Source organism: Leptonychotes weddellii, chromosome 1, assembly GCF_054177405.1.
Source record: "Leptonychotes weddellii isolate Sample4059 chromosome 1, ASM5417740v2, whole genome shotgun sequence".
NCBI lineage: Eukaryota > Metazoa > Chordata > Mammalia > Carnivora > Phocidae > Leptonychotes > Leptonychotes weddellii.
The window spans coordinates 114,074,995-114,099,994 of record NC_138369.1 but is presented as its reverse complement, the minus strand read 5'-3'; the positions used below and the strand labels follow the sequence as shown (position 1 = coordinate 114,099,994).

Here is a 25,000-nt window from a genome sequence, read left to right as displayed (position 1 = left end):
ACACAAAAAACTCTATTATCCTAGAAAAAGTATAAAGGAATATTGTTTTAATCTTGACATCAAACCTGGAAACCATAAGGGAAAAGATTGGTGTATTTCCTGTAAAAAAATAAAAACCGTGACATAAAATATATGTAAATGTAGAAAAAATATTAAAAAACATGTTAGTAGTGGTTACTTTTTGTGTAAGTAATGCAAAGGGCATGTGGTCATATATTACTTGGGCTACTAGAGAAACATTGAAAAGAAAAATGTTTAGTGAGAATGTATTTGTATTTAGCTATTGATGTATCTGAAAAAATGATAGGGTTTTTAATCACTACACAATTTTATCACACAATTGTATCAGTCCTATTTCTTTTATTAGGAGAGATTATTTTTTCATCTTTTTTTTTTTTTCCACATGCTTCTAGAAAAACTCCCACCCCTTACCCCTTTCTCATCTTCTGAGAAAGATTGTAATAGAAGAGACTGCCTTCAAAAACTGACTTCTAAAGACCCAGGATTTATTTTAAGCTGAAATAAAATGTTGACTAAAATAGTCCTTCCTCAGACTCCCTGTTTAACCTGTTACCACAATTCCTGCTTTCCGCCCCCCCCGCCGACTGTCCACTTGAATATCACAAAATTCCTTTTTAACTGGGATCTCCACTGGTGTTTGCAGCTGGAAATTATTTCTATCTCTCAGGGCAGGCGAAAGTCAGGGTTGGAGGGAACCTTAGAATTCATCTAGTCATAATCCTCCATCCCAAACTTGGTTCCCCTCCCAGTATCCCCTCTTGGTCCCTGAAGCTGCCCCAGTCTGAAGAGGCAGAGGAGATGGAGCAGAGAAACTGGGGGAAGGGAAGCTGTGGCAATCTTTACACCCTAAAATCATACCAAGTTTTATATATCACTCTACGATTTAGAGAAAAAAAAATCAATTAAAGATCATTTTATAAAAGACTTTACTTTCTGGATAGAACTTCTGTTCCACCATACGTACTAAGCAATAAACTTACATGGTGGTGTTGGAGCATTTATGAGAATGAATCATTCCTAAATTCTCAGCTTACATTATCATATAAATGATCACTTTTGTTTTCTTTCCCAATAGTGCTATAATCTCTAATAAAGCAGTTTATACACGTTTTAAGCGAGACCATAGTGCCCCAGAAAACTAGCATCATACTGCTCTAATAATAAAGATGCAAAATTATTCAGGCAGCTTCCATCGGATGCCTGTCTCTGGATCAAGTCCCAGTGAGTCTACCCTATGTCTGTAAGGAAAACAAGTCCAACTGAAACCCGAATACAGAACTGTATGAAGTGTCCCCAGCTTGGCATATTTACAGAGCCAGATCAGACTGCTGATGATAGAATCTGCTCCCGGTCTCAGACACTCTCCTCTTCCCAACCCTAAAAACTCCTCCTATAAGAATTTGGTTCTCTAGAAGAGAAAATAAGTGGAAAATAATGGTCCTACCTTTGATGCATGTTGGCCATGATATGGACAATTAAAAAGAAGTTCTCTAGTCTAGTGAAAAGGTTGGCTAATGTAATAGTTTGAACTTAAGTGATGCAGATTGGCTCTGTGGAAAAAAAAAAAAAAAAGAAATGACCCTGAGGGGGGAAAACAGACCTTCCTAAATTTGATCATATATCATGTGGGACAAAAGAGCCATTGAAATTAGTGTTTGTACAACTGTATTATGATGATGCTATTTTCAGCAAGTTGTGCCAAAATCTTGAAACCACAAGCACTTTTAGAGTTGATAATTGCCTGAAGAGATAATCTACTTTCTGTTCACTGAAATTTAAGTGAAGGAAAGCGTATACTGTCTAGAGAGTTTTAATTGGCCTGAAAGCCTTAATCAGATGATGAATTTTCCTCTGTGGGCCCCTTTCTTAGTCTGTCAAGAAGAGACTTGCTGCTAAATACGAAAATGTTGGCAGACAAACATTCCTTAATAGAAGTAAGAACATTGTAGATAGGTGCACACAAATACCATATACAAATAATGGCTCTGTCTCAGATGGTTTCTGTTTGTTTTTTTGAGGAGGATGGGGGAAGGGGAGGATTGCAGTCTTTTGACAGTGGGAAAGAGCAGGTGTAATAATCAACTTGCCTTTCTGTCAAGAGAGTGCATTTGAGTGGGTCCCGTTTACCTGGTATTAACCTGGTAGAAATCTGACCATTTGGTCCAAAATCAGGAATTAGGGATTTTTTTTTTTTTAAGTACAGACTTTGGCTCTTGGAGGGTGGGGGAGAGAGAGAAGTTCGGGAGATTGAGCAGGCTTTCTCCTGTAACATCAGAACAAGCATTGCCTGGGGCAAAGTACCCTGCAATGTCTCCCATTAAGCCTCACCAATTTATCTTGGCCTATAAATGTAAAAATCCTCTAATACTCCAACCTTGGACCAATTTCTCATTCTTGCTCAGGGATTTTTATGGTGGACAGTGGGCTACTCTGGAGCCACTAAACTTATCTGTTGGTTGGGATGTGAGTACCATGAGCCACCCCTTTCCTCACCTTCTAGAAGTGGAGATGCTAACGCCACCAGCCAGGACAACCTCTTGGCTAGCTGCCTTTTGTCTTCCATACGTCTCCTTTGTGAGTCCCCTTGCAGAAGCTGGACATCACAAAACATCACAAAGATAACATTGTTTTTGGTAAAATAAGTGATTTGAACCCAGGTTTTCCTGGCTGCTGATGGCAGATGGTTTCGTCTGGAGCTTCACAGACCTCAGGTTTCTACTCTCCTCCTGCTATTGTATTACGTTTCAGGCATGAGAACAGATAATTATAATACTGGGGAGTGCAGTGAACAGCCAGCTATGGGAACAAAAAGATAGGAGCCACTACTCTGCCCAGTTTCTTCCAACCTGTTTCAGTGTTTCAGAGTTTTCTGAGTGCTTTTATGTGCATCATTTCATTTGGTCCTCAAAAATAGCTGTGAAGGAAGTGGAGTAGACATTATTACTAGTCTTACAAATGAGAGTTCCGTGCCTCAGAAAAGTTAGGTAACTTTCCAGGATCACACAGTTAGAAAATTTTTAACCTCGAGAAGGGAATTTATATTCTGCTTCCAAATTCTAGCCTCTTGAGATCATCATGGTGAGAGAGCCAATCAAAGGCAAATCATTATTGTTTTAACACTTTGTGACTCAGTCATATTGGAAAATAATAGTTCAGATTTCTGAACTGAATATTTATGATCACAAAACATTGTCTCCACCGAATTAAATAATGTGTTTGATAAATTCTCAGCCAAAAAGAGACTGAAACTAAGCATTATTGAGTTTCCTCTTTATATAACTTAATTCTAGTTTAGATGAGAAAATGAGGTTTAGCCAATGAGTAGTATAAAATTAGCCAAAGAAGAAAATGTAATTGCTCATGTTACTTTGTGAAATGCAAATAGCAGATGGATCATATTTAAACAGACAAGTATCCTGTAAGTATTTTATAGCAATTTTTATAATAACTTCTACATTTCTGAAACATGTATTTTGATATGTATTAATATGTCTAAGGTAGCCATTTTATCCACCAAGTAAATAATGTGCACTCTAAGACTGTTCATGTTAAGTTCTAAACCATGTATTATACTGAACTCAGAGTACATTATTTTTCCTCCTATAATCAATTGGACACTTAGAAAATTATGCCACCCTGAAAGAGGACTAAGTTCACTAAGTTCTTAATTTGTGCCCCAAATTTTACATACACCATCTCTCTTAATCATAAATTTTATCATTGAGGAGCTGAGCTTCAGAAAAGTTAAATAATTTGCTTATAGTCACTCAACTATTTATGGTAAAAATATTTAATGCAGGTCTTTTTTCTGCACTATGCTGTTTCCCAAGAGAAATTATTGTTTAATTCTTATAAATGTACATACAAACCAAATCATATAAAAAGTCCTATTTCTGGAACATCTAAAGAATGGATGTAGAAAAAAGATCATTCTGCAGAAGAAAGCTCAATGTAAACTAATTGGTGAAGGGGAATTAGTGATGGATGTAGGAAAAGGTCAGTCAAAAAAAGTGACCTACTGAACAATTTCCACCAGTATTTGTAAAATTAGACAAGCCGTGACTGGTAATTACATGATCCTGCCTACGATAAAAAAACAAAGAAACAAAATATTTTAGTCATGCTACTTACCTGTTTTTATGTGAATTTAGGATGATGTAGAAAGATGGCAGGATCTGAGAATGTAACCTTTAAACTGAGGAAAACTTCTGACAAATATTATATTTTTGTGAGATATAGGTGTGGAAATTATAGTGCATTTAAGCTAAATAAATGGTAAAGTGAAAGGATTTTGATTTTAAATAATGTTCCTAACAGGGATGGCATGAATATATGCACATAAAGTGTTTTTCCTAGTGAAATTCAGGCTTGGGAATGTTCTCTCTATTGAACACCATGTGTACATATTGTAAGCATTTTTGGATTACTCACAATTTCCAAAAAGTGGGATTGATTGATGCCTACCTGGCTTGGGATTCAATGTCCTTTCTTCCTCTCTATTTGATAATAGTAAGATCATGATCCCTTATATGTAAAATTGGCTTTACATCCTTCATTTTGTATTGGCTTTTCCCTATCAATAATCTTATGGAGTAGGAATCCTACCTGATTTATCATAATTTCTAGTAAGAAATCTATCACTGAATGGTCATTTTATTATCTTGGATTTGTGCTTCTACATACTTATAAGTTGATTCTTCACAGCTCATAATAGCTAGTATATATAATTTAAACTTGATAAGTTAATTTTGAGCTTGGTTGGGAGGGGGACTGGTATAATAACTTAGCAATCTTGGTATATTTTTCTTATGGTATGCGATATAACTCACTATTGACCACACTAGTGACTCAACTCCTCCTCTCACAGGGCACCCCTTCCTTCTGTAACCACCCAGCCAGTTAGCATCTCTTCCCCTCCCCACTCCTGGTCAATCTTATTATACATCCTAATACTTCTACAGCATTTATCACCAATTGAATTGGTCTTGCTTGTTTATTTTCTTACTTTTACTATTATCACTCCAACTAGAAGGAAAGCATCATGAGGACAAAAACTTTAACACAAATCTTGTTTACATTGTATCATCTAGTACATAAAACAACAGGAGAGTGAATGAATGAAGGTGTGAATGAAAGAAGACAACTAAATGATCAACTTTGAACCAGAGTCCTTTCCCCCTGATCAAAGCTGACTGGACAATGAATGGTTGGCACCTGAGTCAAGGCAGGGGAGGGGTGGCAATCCTTAAGCTGCACAGGGATATCTGATATGGCCTGGTTTGGAAAAGATAAATATATAGAGAGCAGCCCTAAGGTAGAGTCCAAGGTGGGTAAAGACAAGTGGAATCTGTTGGAGAAATGCTCACAAAGCAGAGCAAGAAAAGATAGGCAGGGGAGAAAGCAAGCTCACATGTTTCTGTAGCAAAAGGAAGAGAATCCCTGTGAAGAGCTAAGTTAAAGTGGTGGAGACAAGGAGTGAAAAGGCACAAGCTCTGCTGATCGGGTCCTCAGTGCTACCTTGATTTCCAAATAAGCTTCAGCTTCCAGCTCTTCCTCCACGAGGACCTGCTTTGTCTGGCATCTCCTCGTCTGTGGTATAATGTACTTCCTTGGTTTCTGTACCCTTAGCAGACCTCTGTTTTTACATCTAAAAGTGCCTAATCCAAATATCCTCCTTGATGTCTAATTTAGAGTGCAACATGTTCCATTCTGCTCTTAGAAAAAACATCTAACGATGTAACAGGATTTTACAGTTTATGGAGTGCTTTAATGTATATTTTGCCATTTTGCCTGACAGCAACTCTTCTCTGTGAAGTGGTTCTTGATTTCCTCTAGGTGGGAAATTTCTCTCTTCTGTACTTTGTTATCACTTTAATCTCTTTTAGCATGTATCACAGGCTTTATTTGTGTAAATGCTTTACCTTTGCTACTAAATACTAAGCATCTAGAAGGCAGAGACTATGTCCTATTTATTTCATCCCTCACAGTGTTTAGTATCATGCCTTCTATAATGTTGTTGCTAAATAAAATCTTTGTTCAAATACTGAACTGGTTTTAAGACTGAATATAATTTGATTCCATGAACTCTGATTGCACTTATCTATCTTAATGAATTAGACCTTAAATTATACATTTTGGGGTTATTTAAAATATTTATTTCCTCAAATATATTTGTATATAAATATAAAAAATATTTATATTTGTGATTATATTTGTATTATAATCCACAGAGTCCACAACAGTTTCTGGACAATGTTCCACAAAAATTGCTGTATGGATTTGTAAATAAAGGATCAAAAAGAACATTTACAATAGGCATCCAACTATAAAATTAGTAACTTAGTTCCAGATCTATTTATTTTAGTTAATCCAAGCCTTTGTTTAGATTTTTATTCTTTAAGATTATAACTTTTCATAGTATGTCTCCATGAGGTTCTTCAGATTTGGGGATTGCTTTTCCTACTATGCAAGTAGCATTTTGAGGATCGAATCTCAAGTGAATAAGGTTATTATCCATGGGATCCACATTTGCCTCAAAAATGCTAGAATTTCCTTTTGTTTCATTTTGCTATTTTGTCTTTAAATATTCAGAACTGAAGAGGGGAGAATAAAAGCAGACCAACAACAGAAATGCACAAGATTACAATTTTTGCTCAAGGACAGTAGTGATAGCCCTAGAATTTTGCATAAGATAAATAAATCTCCCTTTCTGTTCTCACTGGGTATAAGGTTCTAGGCAACTATATTATTATATGCTGAGGTCATATGTTTGAGATCCTTGGTACTTTTACATGAATATTAGTTAGAATAGGACATAGGAAAGATCAGACAAGATAACATTTGGTGTTTGGATGATTCTGCCCTTTAAAAAAAATCAGTGAATTTCTGTTTCCTTAGCTACTCTGTTAACTGGGATATTTACACATTCATTGATCATTCAATACACATTTATTGAGCACCTACTGTATCTTGCTAGGTACCATGCCAGGAACAGAGGCAATAAGATAAAACATGGGAGGAGACACACAAACAACTGACTACAGAATCCTGTGGTAGGTACCAAGGCAGAACCTGACAATTTACTGCAATTGAGATACGCCCAACAAAGGAGGATCATCAACCCTGCTTTGTAAGGGATTAGAAAGATTGCTCAAGGAGTTTTATGGACTGATGCTTGAACTAAGTTGAAGAAAAAATGGAGTTTTCAGATAGAAAAGTCATATAAGGACCTTTCAGAAAGAAGGGAGATTATGGGCAAAGACACAGTAATGTAAAATGGGCTCTACTGGGTAACTGCACAGTTGTTCAGTTTAGCTGAAAAGAGAAAGTAGAGTGTTGGGGAAGGATTTTGGAGAGGAAAGGAAAAGTAGATAATGGATGGCTTGTAACATCATCCTAAGGAATTTATCCTTTATTGTGGGGGTAGTAGGGAGCCATAGTAGGGAGAGATTAAGAATATAATAGCAATGCTGGAGTTTAACTGTGTGAAATATAATTTGGGGGAAGTAAGGTTGGGATAGTGAAATGATTTCTCAAGTTGATACATACATATTGTTAGAGCATTTGAAAGCAGCAATTGAAAGAAGTGAAATAATATCTTGCTATCAACTGCTATTCCTATTCTTCACATGAATAGCAATTTTAAAGTTCAGAAATTATTGGCTAAAGCAAATTTAAGCACATGGTTAAATACCATTCCAGAAAGCACATTATACCTAGCTGTCTACCTGCCTATTTTATTCTTTACTTCAAAGGAAAATATAGATACATTGCAGAATACATGAACACAAGTGAAAAGAGAGGCAAGTGGATTATTATCCACCTTCATGGAAGAGGTGTTTCCAATACATGTGTCCAAAGGAACATGAGGAGTAGTGGTGTAGAATAGAGCTTGAGTCAGAGGAACTGTGTTTTTTTTTTAAAAATTTTTTAAATATATTTTTTTAAAGATTTCATTTATTTGACAGAGAGAGACACAGCGAAAGAGGGAACACAAGCAGGGGGAGTGGGAGAGAGAAAGCAGGCCTCCCGAGGAGCGGGGAGCCCGGGGCGGGGCTCGATCCCAGGACGCTGGGACCACGACCTGAGCCGAAGTCAGATGCTCAATGACTGAGCCACCCAGGCGCCCCAGGAACTGTGTTTGAGACCCAGTTCTAACATGTTAGTCATATGACTTTGAAAAGTTAATTGATTTCTCGGATCTTCAATTTGCTCATTCTTAAAATGGGGTAACAAATTCGTGCCTTAACTATTTTGTAAGGTTACTGTGAGAATCTGTTGAGACAATGTTGTAAGTACAAAAGTGCTTAATTTATATGTATTTTCCAAACAAGGAATCCTGAGAAATGCCAATAGCAAGAGATCATAAGTCATTATTAGAGAAACTTTCTTCAAAATGCTTACACATATCCACTCTAGAAACTATCTCCAGGCTCACCCCTCTCTGTTCTGTTTTCCATTCTGTAATGCAAATGTAAGAATTTATTTTTATGAACTGATGGTGCCTGAATTGGAAATTTTACCATTATGAATGTTACACGATGATTATTTCTCCAAGCAAATAGTACATTTTCCAGGACTAGCCTCATGGAATATATACTAAAGAAGTGTGGTTGGGTCAGTGCACATGGTTTATTTTTAATTAAAAATTTTAAGGAATAATAGTTTAGTACAGAGGAAAGAGAATTTTGAGTGGAATCATTTCACTTGTTCATTTAACTGGCTTAATTAGGCTATGAAATTATATCCATAGGGAAAATATAGATTCACATATTCACATAGTTCACCTCACTTACAAATATTCAATTACCAAATATTTATTTAACATATTATTAGAGGTTGTTTGGGAAGATAGATTAGCAATATTAGAATTGGAACTTCAAAGCACTTCCAGTGGAACTTCAAAGCATCTGCAACTCTGGCAAACTCAAAAGCTTGGCTATTTTTTATGCCCTCTTTATCCACAAAGTAATTACTATGGCAGGATAATACAGACCTGATTAGAGTCCAAGGAAAGAGCACTGTTGAGCTCTGTCAGTTAATTGTTCAGGGTTGTAAGAACTGGCTGGCTGTCCTGTTTGAGGGAACTGGAATGAGTATCCATAGACCCCACTATGGTGAAAAAAAAAAAAACTGTCCACAGAGAAAGGATCACAAAATATTTTCTTTTTCCTCTTCATCTTAGAATCTGAAAACTCCAACTAACTGTACCAAGATTGCTCAGGTTCCTGGCCAGTAGATGGCTATTTTTTTTTTTTTTTTTTAAGCCAAGATGCTGTCCAATGTACTGAATTTAGTATAGGTTGAGAATAACGTACAAAGATAACTGAAATAATGGAACTTATGTTTTGAGGCCATTTTTTTTCAGTAGTTAGGTGAACTTGAATGGAGAGAACTGTTGGGTTGAGTGTTTTAAGTGGCTCTTTCTCTTCCTGTCATTATAATTAGAATGTAAGCTCAGTGAGTCCTTTCATGCACATTTACACAGATTTTTCCTTCTGCAGTTATTTCTCATCCATGCTGCAAATTGATGATAAAATTGTGTTAGATCTATATCATCTAATTGTAGGCAATGCTGACATATTTCACTGCATAGCATACTTTTTTCAATTCTTATACAATACTACTAAATGCCTATCATGAGAAAAGATGACTTGTTTTATTGCATAACCATAATTTATATCCCATCTAATCCTCAATACATAAATTATTAGGTGTCATCTACATTTTAGATTGTTATATATGAAAACAATGAATCATGGATCACTACATCAAAAACTAATGATGTATGGTGATTAACATAACATAATAAAATAAAATTAAATTAAAAAATAAATAAAAGAGAAGCTATAGAAAAATGAGAAGTAAAACTATAATCTAGACATATATATGTGGGACAACTAAAAAGTAGAAAGAATGAAACTATAATGAATTAGAGATTTTATTCAAAGGGCATATAGGGCCTCAGTATTTATAAAATATATGGTTAATTTATTGAAGTAACCAAGGCAGATGTGGTGTTATGGAAACAGTACAAAATGTTTAAATGAGAAGATGGCTGGCTTTCTCTCTTGGGAAAACACTTCAAGTCTGAATTGCAGTTTCCTAATCTGCAAAGTGATAATATAATATTTACTACATAACTTTGTTGAATTGTTACACTCTATGAGGTGATATAAGTAAAACTTTTGTGTAAATTGTAATGCAAGATAGCTTACATTTTTGATCAAAGCTCCTTTTCTTCTTGGTAGAGTCCATGGATTCTATTACTCATTTCCTTCTTTTTTTGTAAAAAAAATAACACTGATGCATTTTATATTTCTTTTGATGGTCATTTCTTTGTGAGGAGATTTTGCTGTATTAGTTGGTGTTTTCTGCTCTTCTTTCCACTTTTTGCTCCAGAATCAAGTATTCAGGCTTTTTCCCCCTCCACAATAGCTAGTGACAATTAGGAATTGAGGGATAAAGCCTTTGTAATTCTGAGTTATTAACAAAAGAAACTTTTATTTTAGCAAGAGCAAAAAGACATCATTACTATTGGTCACTGTCCAGAGAGAGCTTGGAAATATTTTAATTATAGTGAACTTCTATTGCAGCAGTGTTCATTTTAATGAGACTTGACTTTCTAGTCTTATCTTTACTGAAATATTTTCACATTTTCTCCACTCACTTTTTCCTTTTTCAGACCAAATACAAATGTACTTTTAGGAGCATTTTTTTTGGTGATTAAAAAATGATGATTAAAACATGGTCTTCCTTTAGAGGGTTATAATTTTTCTTCCTAACATAATTATAAATACATGAAAACCAGAAAGCCTTGAGAGAGAAGCTTAGATATGTAATTTTAGAAAAATTGGTGAGAGACTTAACTTTCAAGATAGTGAAATTTCAAGATAGTGATGACTTGTAAAGGGCTGAAAGTATATTGAGTGGCCACAAACCACTTCACTCTGAGTATTAAGGGAAACATCATTTACAGGAGAAAGAGCCAATGCAAGCCAGCCTAGATGTGATAACTAACACAAAGGAAAACAGATGTGGCTACTTTTCAGGTATCTTGTTCAATGCCAGGAACAGGGAAACAGTATTACAGTGGGTACTATTACCTGGAAATATAACTTGTATAACATGATATTTTATCTTCAGCCTCTTTTTGATGTGAATGAGGAAAAATGGCATGCAATAAAAAGATGTAAGTTGAAGGAAGCATAGATGCAGAAGCCATTGTCAGAAGCAGTCCTGCATCATCTCCTAAAATCACTGAATTTTAAGATAGAAGTTCTGATGTTTTTAACTCTATGAGAAGGTCAAAGACAAGTCCATGGCTCTAAATATTTACATTTGTATAATTCTTGATTATTTGCAGTTTAAATGTATAAAAATATACATTTGTATAATTCTTTACAATATAAGATTTTTTTGTAAGTTATTCCTTTAAATTAGTGAGTGCTCACAATGTCTAATGAACCACATCCTGAGAAAAACACATCCTTTACCCTGAGAGAGCTTAAGTCCTGGTGAGGTCTGGGGCATGTAAACCACTGAGTATAATATTACAGAGGCTCAAGGAAGGAACCAAGAGAGGATATTAAAGTAATTTATTGTAGGGAACTCTAGTTGGCATCTACCATTTTGTCTTTCCTACATCTTTCTTTTGGAAATTGTCCCTTTTTCTCATCATATGTTTCTGGTAGGGCTATCAATCACAGAGCACTGCTCCCCACCCCACTCCAGATGTGGTCACATGAACCAAGGTGGCAAATTAGAATGCTGTGATCCGTGCAGGGCCAGTCAAATCTAAGCAGGGTCATGTGGAGTCCCTTTCTGGGTAATTACTTGGATGTTTGAGAGCCTTTCTGTCTTTCTGAGGGCAAAGTCTATCTATTCTTAACACATGGAGAGAAATTTCTGGAAGATGCAGCCAACCCAAAAGACAAGAAGCCAAGAAATGAAGAGAGGACATTTTTGAGCAGCAGATCTAGCTATGCCAAAAGTAGTCAACTTCTGACATTTTTACTTATATGAGCCAATACATTTTATATTTGTTTGGTTGTGTTTGAGCTGTATTTTTGTCATTTATATCCAGAATTCTGAATAATAGGCTCAGCTCTTTTGAACCAAGTCCTAATTTTATCTATCTATTATCTTAAAGATTTCTCTGTACATTCCAGTTAGGATAGATATATTTACTAACTCAATAGGGATTTCTTGAGTGTCTTTCAAGTGCTAGAGAGGCACTGGTTATTCCATACTTCTCTCCCTTTCTTTTTACCATTCCTCATAAGAGCTGTGGAATACTATGGCTATTAAACCGATTGAATGTGTCCAAGGTCATAGCATGAATGTCATCAGAAGGTTTTGTACTCTTTCAAAGAGGAATTCTTTCCTCTGCCATTGTAGATGCTCAAGATATCACTGGCATTTATAAGAGTATATTTGGAGGAATTCACATTTTGTCTGTGATTTTAAATGGACAAACAGAGAAATGTCATGGAAGAAACACTGGAAATATACTTCCAAGCTAGGACAGTTGCACTTACAGAAGTGCAGTGATTGGTCCAGTTTCAACAATTTTTCAACAGCCTTTTAAGTCTGAGACATTTGTGAACTTACTTTCACCCAGATAAAGGGAAAAAAAGACATTGTTCTTTCTTTCTGCCTTTTGGTTACATATCTTCTCCTTCACCTGTGTCTGATTATATATTATATTATAAACCAACTTTTCATATTCATGGAAGCATCATGTAGGAATAGGCTTTCCGTATATTCATTTTTTAGATAACTGAAAATTATCCTCTTACATGACAAAATTGATTTATAGAATTAAACTATTTGAAAGGGATCTTTTAAAGTTAATTATGTATTTTCATGTTTTTTCAAAGCAAGGTGTAATAATAATATAGCTACCATTTTAAAAAATATTTAAGTAATCTCTACACTCACCATGGGGCTCAAACTCTTGACCCCGAGATCAAGAGTTGCATGCTCTTCTGACTGAGCCAGCCAGGCGCCCTTATAGCTGCCATTTAATAAGTGGATTCCATGTGGTGATCCCTTTGTTAGCCATTTATAATTTACATCTCATTTAGAGTTATCATGGAAGAGATACAATCCTTACTTAATAGAGGAGTGAGCTGAGGATCAGAATGGTTAACTAACTTAACTAAGATCACAAAACCATAAGGAGGTAGAGCTGGGACTTGAACTCAGATCTGACTCCGTGGCTACTATTCTTATCACGGTGTCATCATTAAGAACATAAAGTGTATGCTTTGCAAAGATTACACGTGATCTCCCTGGCCTCAGATCCTCTAAACTATGCATCCTGGTGTAAATGGCCACACTTCTTTCCTATTGATTTATGTCTGACATTTATAATTTTCTCCCTTATTGTCAGAATGCTAACTGTAACTCTTTAGTATTTTAAGTAGGTTTGGCAGAAGCAAAATGTGTCTTCCATTTCAGTTGATTGCTTCTTAGCTGCATTAAATTTGAGTACATTTTCTAGGATAACTGATCCCAGGTCCTCTGTAGCCATGTGGAGACAATGATGATAATGGTAGTAATATGGTGATCATTTACTGAATACCTTCTATAAGCCACTAGATGTATTACATATATGGTCTACTTTATCTTTACTTTTAGACCTTTCTTTTGGTTGCTCAGGACTTTTCCTGCTTATTTTCTAGGTCTTAGGTAAATTTCAAACAGATAATATTGACTAATGGGTAAATGATACCTTGTTTAAGTGAGCTACTTAGACATATATATTCACATATATGCACACTCTGAAGCTCTGATTATTTACATTGAACTTTTTACCTCTGGTCAAATATTGGCAAGGGTAAAGATGGGATGAGAAAACCCAGAATGGTGATATGCCAAGAACACTTTTGATATAGTCATGATGTGCTGGCTGGAAAATAACTACTTATGTTAAGTGCTGAAAGGTTTGAAGGCATCTTATTAATTCATGTGATTACTTGTTATTATGCATCCTCAGTACCTACAGCTCCAAGAGGTAGGAAGTTTATCTCTAAATGAACGCTTCTCAATTGTACTAACACCAGTGTGTTTTGGTGTAATTTTTCGTGTGGAGCCATCAGGTGGTTAATCTGTAGAATATAGTGGTACATTTTAAAGCACAAATCTGCTTGATAACATTTGCAGTTTGCATTGTAAATGATCTTCAGTAAAATGATTTTTGCTGAAATATCCCCACCTGAGGAAATTTCATATGAAGTTTTCTTGATTTTTACACTCTTTTTTTTTTTTTTTAAAGATTTTATTTATTTATTTGAGAGAGAGAGAATGAGAGACAGAGAGCACAAGAGGGAAGAGGGTCAGAGGGAGAAGCAGACCCCCCGCTGAGCAGGGAGCCCGATGCGGGACTCGATCCCAGGACTCCAGGATCATGACCTGAGCCGAAGGCAGTCGCTTAACCAACTGAGCCACCCAGGCGCCCTGATTTTTACACTCTTATCTAAATGTAAGTCAAGGGATGGATTTTGATGTTTGTCTTTTTTTTTTTTTTTGTAATTATTCAATACTCTGCTCCTCTCTGACATTGGGTTCAAAATAGAAAATAGAGGGGTGCTTGACTGGCTCAGTTGGTAGAGCATGTGACTCTTGATCTCAGGGTCATGAGTTTGAGCCCCATGTTGGGTGTAGAGATTACTTAAAAACAAAAACAAAAACAACAACAATAACAACAAAAAACAAAATAGAAAACAGAGAGACAGTAGTTTTCTGGAAGGAGACAGGATATATTACCCAGATGGGCTGACCTGTTCATTTTCATTTGGGTTTGGATACATTTTTTTAGGTGACTTGTATGTTAGTCTCTAGGAGTTTTCTCCCTGAGGTGAAATTGCCACGTAGGTATGTATGTGTGTACAAGCATGCATGTATGTTTGTGCGATGGGTCAGGATACTGCCTACTTGAATGCTATAACCATTGAACTTTCAGATGTGACTTCAGTTTGTATTTGAACCTACATCTATAAGTAGCTAACAGGGGTTCTCATGATGGAGTGATTCTCATAATAGAGTTATTCTCATGATACTTCCCCACTCATAAGAGTCCATCCTACTCTAAAGAGATTATTCATTATCACTTTGTTTTATTTGTCCACTCTCAGTATCCTTGGAACTTCAGAAATATTTTTAAGTGTTTATATTCATTGTTCTACTGTGTCCTAGTTGCATTGTTTCAAGGATCTGTACCTCATTAATATTTATAATCAAGAGTGTTGTTAAATACTGTGGTATTTCTTAAAATTCAATTCTTTTGCCTGCCATGGAATTTATGCTATGAGGATGTGATTTACTAGAATCCTGATTTTCAGCATGATGCTGCCTGAGAAAAGCCAGAGGAGATGCTGAAGGTTTAAGTTTGGAGATATAAATGCCTTGAATGGAGTATGTGGAAGTGGTATAATCAGGGAGAGCTAGGTGTATCTGACCATGTCTGCTGGGGTAACTTCATAGAATAGTTGGAACTGCTGTAAAGAGCTGCACTCTCAGAAAAACCAGCTGATGTGACATGACACTGTCTAGTACAGATCTCCATGTCTAGAAGTGTGTATTCTTTGGCAGGGAAGTGCATTTATAGTTGCTGTCATGGCCCCCATCCATGCTCGAATCGATTTTCCCTGGAAAGTTTTCACTCTTTCTGTCAGGTAATTCTACTTTGCATCGTTTTGCACCCTAGATAGAGTAAACTCCTATCAGGAAGTTTGCAAACTCCAAATTGCAAACTTAGAAGTAGGTTCTGGAGGAAGCATTGTGCTGAATTCTGCCTGCCAGCCACTGCTTGTGTGACTTTGGGCCCACTAGGACTTTCCATCTTCTTAAAAATGGAACAGCACATATCTGTTTAAAATAATACAGAAGAGCAGAAAGTAGAAAGTGGTCCCTTCCACCCTAGCTCCTCATTCTCATTCTCTAGATATAACTACTATCAATCACTCAGTATGTATTATTCCAGACCTTCCACTATGTACATACAGATGTAGGTATATTTTATTAATAAAAAGTTGACTTTGCTACATATATTTTGTATCTTGATATTTACACTCAAAAATATTTCTGAGAGATCTTTCTGAATGAGTTTAACTTCATCTACTTCATTCTTTTTATTGCATTCAAAGTGTTCTAGAATATAGTGGTATCCTAAGTTATTTTACTGAAGAACCTTTAGATTGTCCCCAGATTGTCAATATTACTAATAATGCTACAGTGAAGACAATTGCACATAATATCCTTGCACACTTGTGAAAGTCTTTCTGGGGAATAAATGGCTACAAATGGAATTGCTGAGGTAATAAGTTTGCTCCTTAAAATTTTTGATAGATTCTGCTGAATTACTCTTCAGAAAGTTTTTATTGATTTATAATCCCTCAAAAGTGTATGTAAGAGTAGAATGAGTTTATTAAATTGAACTCTGATTTTCTTTTGTATAAAATGGGACTAAATTACCTTTTTCTTAAGGTTAGCCTGAGAATTAGATATAACACAGATAAAGCATCTCGCACTACGCCTGACCAAAAGTGGATACTTAATAAATCTTTATTTTCTCCAACTGCTCCACGTTACACAAAGCAATAATGAAACAATTTTTAAATGAATCCAGTTTTTCCACCTGGATTATACACAGTGTTCCCAGCCCTCTGGCACTCATATCTACATCAGTACTGAGTTTCTTAACTTAGTAAGAGTTAGTTCTGGTCACTGTTGTCTTTATATTATTGGTCATTAACCTTCTATGACACATGGTGCCCATTGTAATCAGAATTTCAGTATTTTAAAAGTACTTTGCAAATGTCTTCTCAGTCTTTTGTTATACCTCTTTGTTTCCATGGATTTGGAGTTTTGAGACATGGATTTCTGTTTTGAATGATAAAACATGGAAGTGCTCACATCTGTTTGGTCTGACAAAAAATCATAAAGGAGGGTTTGAGAGATTTGCAGATCCTAAATTCTGATGCTTTTTTGTTGGAGGACTCTGGGGGCATTCTGGCAGTTCCTTTCCAAAGTCCCCACACTTCCACTGAGCCCTCCTTTACTTGATAGGATTGTATATACCTCCCATGTACTTCAGTTGATTCTTATCTCAAAGCTGGGATGAATCTTGTCTGAGAAATGAGATGCGATGCATGACCATTTGGTTAGAGGAGAAGTGTCTTTCACTTCTTTTTTTTTTTTTTTTTTTTATGCACATGCAACTGAATCCAAGTTTACAAGTTACCTTAGAGAACCATCCAGACCTGGACACTGGTAATCTCCAAGTCTCGGTGGACTTTGTGTCAGAATACTGCCGCCCAATCATCCCCACGAGGTGCCCACCGTCCAATCACCCACCACAGAGCTCATTTAAGTTTTGGACAGCTCTGAATATCAAGTCCATTTTATTTAACTTAATAGACACTTCTGCATTTCTTACTCTGTGCAGACACTGTTCTGGGTGCTTTATAAATATTAACTTATTTAATCCTTACTGGCTGCCCCTGTTTTTCTGGTTCCAACCCTTAAGGAAAGATAAAATATTTCTAATACCTTCTCTGTAAAACAGCCTTCAAATACTTTGAAGACAATCACCAGGTTCCCCAGGGCCTACTCTTTTTCAAAAAAAGAATTCCAGTTCACTCAGTTGTTCACATACTGCACGATTCTGAGTTATTTTATATCCTGACCACTCTCCTCTGAATGTCCTCTGATTTGTTAATGACTCTTTCAGAGATTGTAAGCTGTCTGGTTCTGGCCCACAGATGTGTTTTGCTTGGCACAATGTCTTTTTTCTTTATTTTGTTTTTAACTAAAACAGAAAAAGCAAGAGAAAATGGAATGCCTTTCCACCGGATATGCATTCTCCAGCTTCCAAGTTTCTATTAGCACCTTTGTTTTAGTCCTGGCTTCACTCAACTTGGCCCCTCAAGCTGTCTGCATTTGGGACCCCTGCTGAAATGTAATATCCAGAACTGAACTGAACTGCAGTCTGGCCACAGCGCAGAAGAGGGGATCCTTCCTTCTATCAATATTGCAGATGCAGAGTTCTCTCTCACACAACATATTTCCTTGCAATGCATCTTTAACCCATAGATCAGCCATTCCTCCACACAGCTTCTGAGGCAGGATTTGATCGTTTTTCCTTCAGAATAAAGAATTTACCTGCACCAAGTCATTATTGAAGAGTATACACTTTCTTGACAGTTGAGAGATGGAGGCAAGGAGAGAGTTTAAAAAACCCAGCATTTCCCTTTGGGTCTCTTCCCTAGCCTGACAGTTTTTGGGGTTTCCTATCTCCTCATGCCTTCTTTCAGCACCAGCATGTAACTTGACTGCCCCCTGCATCCTTTCCCAGAGTCCTCTTTCAGGGGTTTCTCGATCTCTTTCCTTAATAACACAGAACAACTTAGTCCTGGGCCAGTTGTGCCAACCCTGGTGGTCACAACTATTGTTTTCTCAGCCAACAAACAGAGCCTCTGCTTATCAGGAACTACTTTCCAAAGAAGGCAGCAAGTGACTGCTGTAACCAAATGTATTTTTTTCCTACCGCAAGAGGATCACTTGTTTTAGAGCTAGGCAACACATCCAATCCTGTGCTCTCTTCCTACAGATGGAGAAACCCAGATCTGGAAAGGTCACATTCATTAACCAAGAGAGCACAGCTAACAGGAAGGTAGATCTCTGAAGCCAGCAGGTCTGTATAGATTAAATTGTCCTATATATGATCTTACTAAAAACTCTGTATTTATAAAGTAGCAGTGACTAATCCTAAGTGCAGTAAGTCTTGGTGATATTTTAGATTTGACCTTGTCTTCTCCAGAGCGGATCATTAAATTTCGTCTCCCCTACACACACACTATTGTTGCTGCATCCCAACTTGTGGCTAAAAGGCTGCTGTATTCCTTCCCCTACTGAGTTTTGCCATGAAGTGCCTTTGGGTTTCCTGACAGAGCATCTTGAGAAAGGTGAAAGAAAAATCACAAAGTGAGCATTTCCGGCTACACTAACACTGGAATCTAATGTAACAAAATTACAGAATGATGGGATTTTAGGGTTGGAAGACCTTATCTATCATCCAATCTGATCCTCCCCTACTTTTAACCCTGAGGAGGTTTAGACCCGAAGGGATCAGCCTTTGCCGAGAGCCATAGAACCATTTACTTTCAGAACCAATAGTAGAACCAGGCTGTTCTAACTAGTCTAGTTGGGTAAGTCCATACTGCTTTCATGTAAAAACAAACAAGAAAGCCTACTTCTCAGCATTGCTTTGTGTTGATTGATAGTAGAGGGGATCATGTGCCACTTACAGTAATCTCTTAAGATTTTATAATAATCCTTACATTATCCTGTTAAACTGGTTGTAGCTCTGTGCTTAATAAATTGAAATCTATTATTCATAATGCCATCTTGTTCTGTTCAGATAACATTATCCTTATGACTAAAATTTTATGGATTCATACTCCATTTCATAGCACAGTGAGAGGATAAAGTATTAGAACAAAGAGTTTTCATTTGTGAATTCAAGTCAGTAGGTATTTTTCAAGTACCTACTGTGTGCCTAGCATTATCTTTGATACTTGTGGTAGTCCAGAGGCAATATATCACATGACTTTTAGCCTCAGAGAACTAATGTTCTATTGTGGGTGTTGAGTATCCAGAGACATCCGGAGAATAGTGCACTATTGTCTCTAAGGAGGTGGGATGGTGGATCAGGTGGAGGCATGGACTTGAGATCAGGCAGCATTGGGTTTGCACCTTGGTTCTTTTATGTATTAGCTGTGGTATCTTAGTTAAGTCTCAGTGTCCTCCTCTGCGAACAAAAATAACACTTACTTCATAGGGTTATTTCCAAGATTCTGTTAAAAGACAAGACCGAAATCACTTAGCACATGCCTGACAGATATTGCTCAAAAATGTTACGGAGGGCATCACTTGAACAGGTAGAATCAAGATGGAGGGGTACAAGTGGGAGAGCCCTGCCCTTGGTGAGTTGTGGACGATTGCTGTGGGGCCTTTACGACAGGTGTCATGGGTGGTAGTATCTTTCAAGCAACTAAAGGTTTTGCAATTCTCCAGTGGGAGTAAACCACAGACTACGAGAGAGTTTGATAGCCATTAAAACCAGGGCTCCTCAGTTGGGAAATTTAAAAAAGAAAGAAAGAAAAATATTGGCTGATGTTTAAAATCTTTATTATTTTGTGCCAATAAAGTCACTTTCTTCAAAGCATGTTAGAGAGAAAAACCAAATCTCTCAACACATTTCTGGGAGGGAAACTTGGGCTATAGGTCTGAAATATTTAGACTTTATTGGTTGATTGACTACTGGTTGATGGATTGGTTGAGTTCCATTTCTGCAGGTCAGCATAGCCAATTTGCCCACAACAGCAATCTCAAGCCTTGAGGAAGAATCCTAAGAGTAAAGTTGGGAAGAGCAGTCATCTCACTGGGGCATTATCTTCAATTTAATTTTGAATTATTTGTTCTTGTGAGAAGTGTCCTCAAGATAGACGTCTCCCCTTCCTTTGACTGTCAGCATTTCCTGTTCACTTTAGGTTCTCAGACGAAGGCCTCCTGATTGGTTGTCAGTTACCTGTGTTCCCACCCTGACTTATCTTGAACACCCTCTGTTGTTGCTAACAAATTAGCCACTCAGAGGAATACATTTGAACCAAATGGTACAAAGTACTTTGGAAAGACTTGAAACATTCTGTTTGGTGATCTAAGATAGTCCAATGAACTTCCTAATTACTTGCTGTATCTTGCTTCCTTCCTTCCAAGTTCTTTTGGTCATCATTATATATGTTTTCTCCTTTTTTTTTTAAGGATTATTTATTTATTTATTTGAGAGAGAGAGAGAGAGCAAGCATGAGAGAACAGGGAGAGAAGCAGGAGGGGGACAAGCAGACTCTGTGCTGAGTGCAGAGCCTGACATGGGGCTTGATCCCACGACCCTGAGATCATGCCCTGAGCCAAGATCAAGAGTCAGGCACTCCACCGACTGAGCCACCCAGGCGCCCCTCTCCTTTTCTTTCTTTCTTTCTTTTTTTTAAACAGAGAAAATAAACCAAATGTGGGGAGGGAAAATGGCTTTAACAATGCACCTGTATAATCTGAAAGAAAAAGATTATGCCTAATTTGAAATGAAATGTTTCCCAAACAACTTCACAGTCAAGCTGTTAATAATAATTTTGCAAAGCTGGTGACAAATATTAGAGCACATTGAAATATTAGGGATCCGTGAATTGCTGTCAGTTTGAATTTGTACATATTTTCTCATCACTAAAATTACTATGATCTAGTTTGCAGAGGAAGAAAATCTGTGAAGTAATACTATTGTCAAATATGTTTGTGTGAGACCATTTGTATGTATGCAAAATTAGAGATCTCAACACAGACTTGGATAGTTAATACTAGTAAAGATCAAAGACTTGTTGCCTAAAACAATCAATTAGGATACTTTTTCTAGAGTTCTCTACATGTTTGTATCCATTCTCCAATTCAGTTTGCATGCCTAGACAGAGCTTTTTTTGGAAAATTGATCAAATAGAAGAAAATTCTGGTAGTAAAATAATTGAGCATTTGAAAGGCTGAGAAAAATCCTACAATTCCATTACATTAGAGCTGAAACCTACAACTTGTGAATGAACCCCACACCATTTTTTAAAATATGAGAAAATATACACTAGAATCAAGAAACACCATGGATCCAACAGAGGGAAGAAAAATTAGTTCTCTATGAAAGGAAGCAATGCTTCCTTTCCCAGTTATCAGTTATCAGCTCCCTGTACTCCAGAGTTTTTGGTCCTACAGATCATTCCAAAGCCAGGAAGCATCGCCTTTTCCACTTTTCCATCTTCTAGCCATTCTCTGACACATCCAAACCAATACTGTTCTCTTTAATTGTAGCTTCTTTCTGCATTCTAACCGTCACCAATTCCTCTGCTAACTCAGGAGGATGAATGCAAAATAAACACACTTCTCTGGGAGAGTCTAGCTTACCTACAGTACATGTCACCCAGTCACTCTGCTCCGTCAGTTCTTCCCAACATGCCCACAGGGCTCCTGAGATGACCCAAGAGCACACTGCACACTCGGATAGGTTAAAAGAAAAGGAGGAAAAGAGAAAGGTGCTCCGGGATGTTTGTGTTCGTTGGTCAGTGCCCTCCCTAGCTGTGCGGGTTGTGGGAACAGAGCATTCAGCCGTGTAGGGTAAATAGCAACTAGCCTAGTGCCTGGCACAGCTGACCAAAGGTAGTGAAAAGGCCACTGATGCACAGAGCTGAGAGGGAACCATATTTACTCCAGTGCTTTCCTACTTTACACATAAGAGACCGGAAGTTGAGACATGCCTTTATTTAATTAGATTAATTTTAAAAAAATTATATAAAAAAAACCCATGGAACTGTGATCCATGAGATATTCTATGTATTTTGTTTTAAACTATTTCAGAATATTTTTTGTGGAGGATGACGGTGACAATGAAAATTCAGTCAGAGATGGAAGGGACTTGAGAAGTGACTGAATTTGTTCTTCTCACTTTATAGATGAACAACCCCAGGCCCTGAGCATTCTGGCCACTGTCCACGTACTGAGGCCATGCGGTGCAGGGGACCCACTGACCTTGTTAGCACATACTGCCCCTTCTTAATTACCTGGAATATGTCTTTTTACAGTTTTACAGGCTCTTTCTTGCTACTTCTCTAGGCTTGCAAGTTTTCCTCCTCCTCTTCGGTTGTATTTCAAACAAGGTACTGAGTGTGGCGACTGAATTATTACAGTTATCTCTGTATTCTATGGGCAATTTAAAATTGGCTTGGGTTAAAATGGGAAACTTCACACTAGTCGTAAGAAACTCTTAAGAGACACAGCAATTCAATCTGGTTCACATAATAATAGCAATAAAGAAGAAACTGAACATTTTTTTTCCCCTCTCTTGCAACGAGCTAAAAACAATTTTCTTATTAACCCTCACAAAAGAGCTGCAGCCATTTTTCTCACTGAGGACCTTAACCATAGAGGTCATGAGGCAGAGTGCATAGTGCAGAGTGCTGGTGTGGGAACAGAGGACTTTGTTTCAGGGTCCCTTGGTGGTACTAACGTGCTATTTGGTCTGGTTGAGTCACAGAATTCTCTGAATCTCTGTCCACTCATCATTTAAACAGGAGGAGTTGGGCAAGGTGATTTCCAAGATGCCTTCGTGGGCGGGTTCTAAGTGATTTCACAGACATTGGAGTCTACAGTTTAGATTTTCTCCCGTTTGATACCCCTACTTAAACAAGTCTTCCTTAAGGCTCTGTAACTTTACTATTCTTCCAGATCTTTCCTATTTATAAATTTTCTTTTTTCTTCTCCTTTTCCTAAGAGGAATGGGAAAGACAGTAATGCCTTTTTTTTGTGTCTGGAGGTCACCAACCAAAAAAGATAGAATAAGGCAGTAAATGGACAGTTACTTTATTTATCCTTGGTGGAATGCTATGGTTGTTTGGGATTTGAAGTTTCTTTCATGAAAACGTCAATCCTGCCCCTTCCTCCAAGTGTCTCACATTCTACTTTATCAGACTGAAACCATCCATTATTTCTTTCAAAGTTCTTTCTTCAAAATGTTTCTATTCTTAATTCATCCTTTCCTTTCTCCTCCACCCCAATACAAACATAACCCATTTTAGAGGAAGAAGAGCACCTTTGACATCCAAAAGCAACCTTTATTGTGGCCTTAATCTAATGTCCAATTCTTCTGAGTCAGTGGTTCTTCTATCTGGATACATATTAGAATCACCTGGAAGAACTAAGAAATAATACAGGTGCCTGTCCTACCCCAAAACAATTTAATCAGAATCTCTGCAGATCAGACTAGGCATAAGTATTATTATAAGGGTCCTAGGTGAGTTTAATGTTCAGAAAGGCTTGATAACCAGTGCTCCAGGGTCTCAAAACATTAATTAGCCTTTATTCTTCAGCTGTAATCCATTTTACTGGCTCCTTCGTCAATCTGCAAATGTGCTCAGCCTTCTGTTATCTTAATAAAAACACCTTCTCTTGTCCCTCAAGCAATGATTCCATGTATCATCTTTCCTCCCACTTTACCCTCTCATTTGTTCTGCTCTGGGGTCATTCCTGAAATAGCTTTCTTTGAGGTCACCACAATGGCCAAAATAGTCCCTCTGTCTTCACCGTCCCCAGGCTCTCTGCAGGGCCTGACATTCCTGATCATCATTGTCTCTGTGAAATTCTGTCTTCCCTTGGCGTCTGTGATTCTGAATTCTCTTGGTTTCTTTCCCAGGTCCCCAAAGGTTCCTTTAAAATTATACCTCAAAGTGGCCCTAAAGTGTAGCTGCTTCTCACAGTTTTATCCTAGTTACTTGTAAATTCTTGATTTGTTCTTTCCCCCAGGTGATTGCCTAAGTTTAAATGATCACAGTCGTGAAAATGGCTCTGAAATCTACATGCCCCTCCTGAGTTGCAATTTATATCTCACAAGGAGACATTCTTACGTGGATGTCTTTCCTCCATTTCAAACTCAATGTGTTCCAAACCGAGCTCATCCTCTTCTACCAATTCTATTCCTTCTCTGTGATCCCTCAACCAACCCTGTCTTCCCAGTTTTCTGGGCTTAAAAAGTATGGTTATCTGTCATGTTTCTCTCTCTTATTTAATCCCCATATCCCACAAATCCCCAAATTGAATCTTTCCTCTGTCATTTATAAGACCTCTGTTTCTCCTTCTCACTTCTAATTCTTATCCAAGTCCTTGTCTTAAGCTACAGATCAAATATCCAGTCTTTTATTTGCTGTCCCAAATTCCCAGTCAAAATTAGCCTTTCCTTTTGTGGTGGTTCCAAAGCACTTTGTGGGTCTAGTATGAAATTTAGCACATTCTGCTTTTTACTACATCACTGTGTGTACAGTTTTCATTACTTAATTGTAACTCCTGAATGTCAGAGACCATATCCTTTTGGATGGAACTAATATTAAAC

At 37.2% G+C, this 25,000-nt stretch overlaps 1 protein-coding gene across 4 annotated transcripts in view; it reads right to left on the bottom strand.

The window, feature by feature from the left end:
* The window catches only part of KCNMB2 (potassium calcium-activated channel subfamily M regulatory beta subunit 2), a 230,461-nt gene that overhangs the window by 185,305 nt on the left and 20,156 nt on the right, over positions 1 to 25,000 (bottom strand). For 2 of the 4 annotated variants that reach the window (XM_081829896.1, XM_081829885.1), the window contains exon 2: positions 1,466 to 1,571. The exons of the other annotated variants lie outside the window; for them this stretch is intronic. In XM_081829896.1, the coding sequence (XP_081686022.1) occupies positions 1,466 to 1,485 (20 nt within the window). In that variant the 5' untranslated portion in view covers positions 1,486 to 1,571. The remainder of the gene's footprint in view (positions 1 to 1,465; positions 1,572 to 25,000) is intronic. 4 annotated transcript variants of the gene reach the window in all.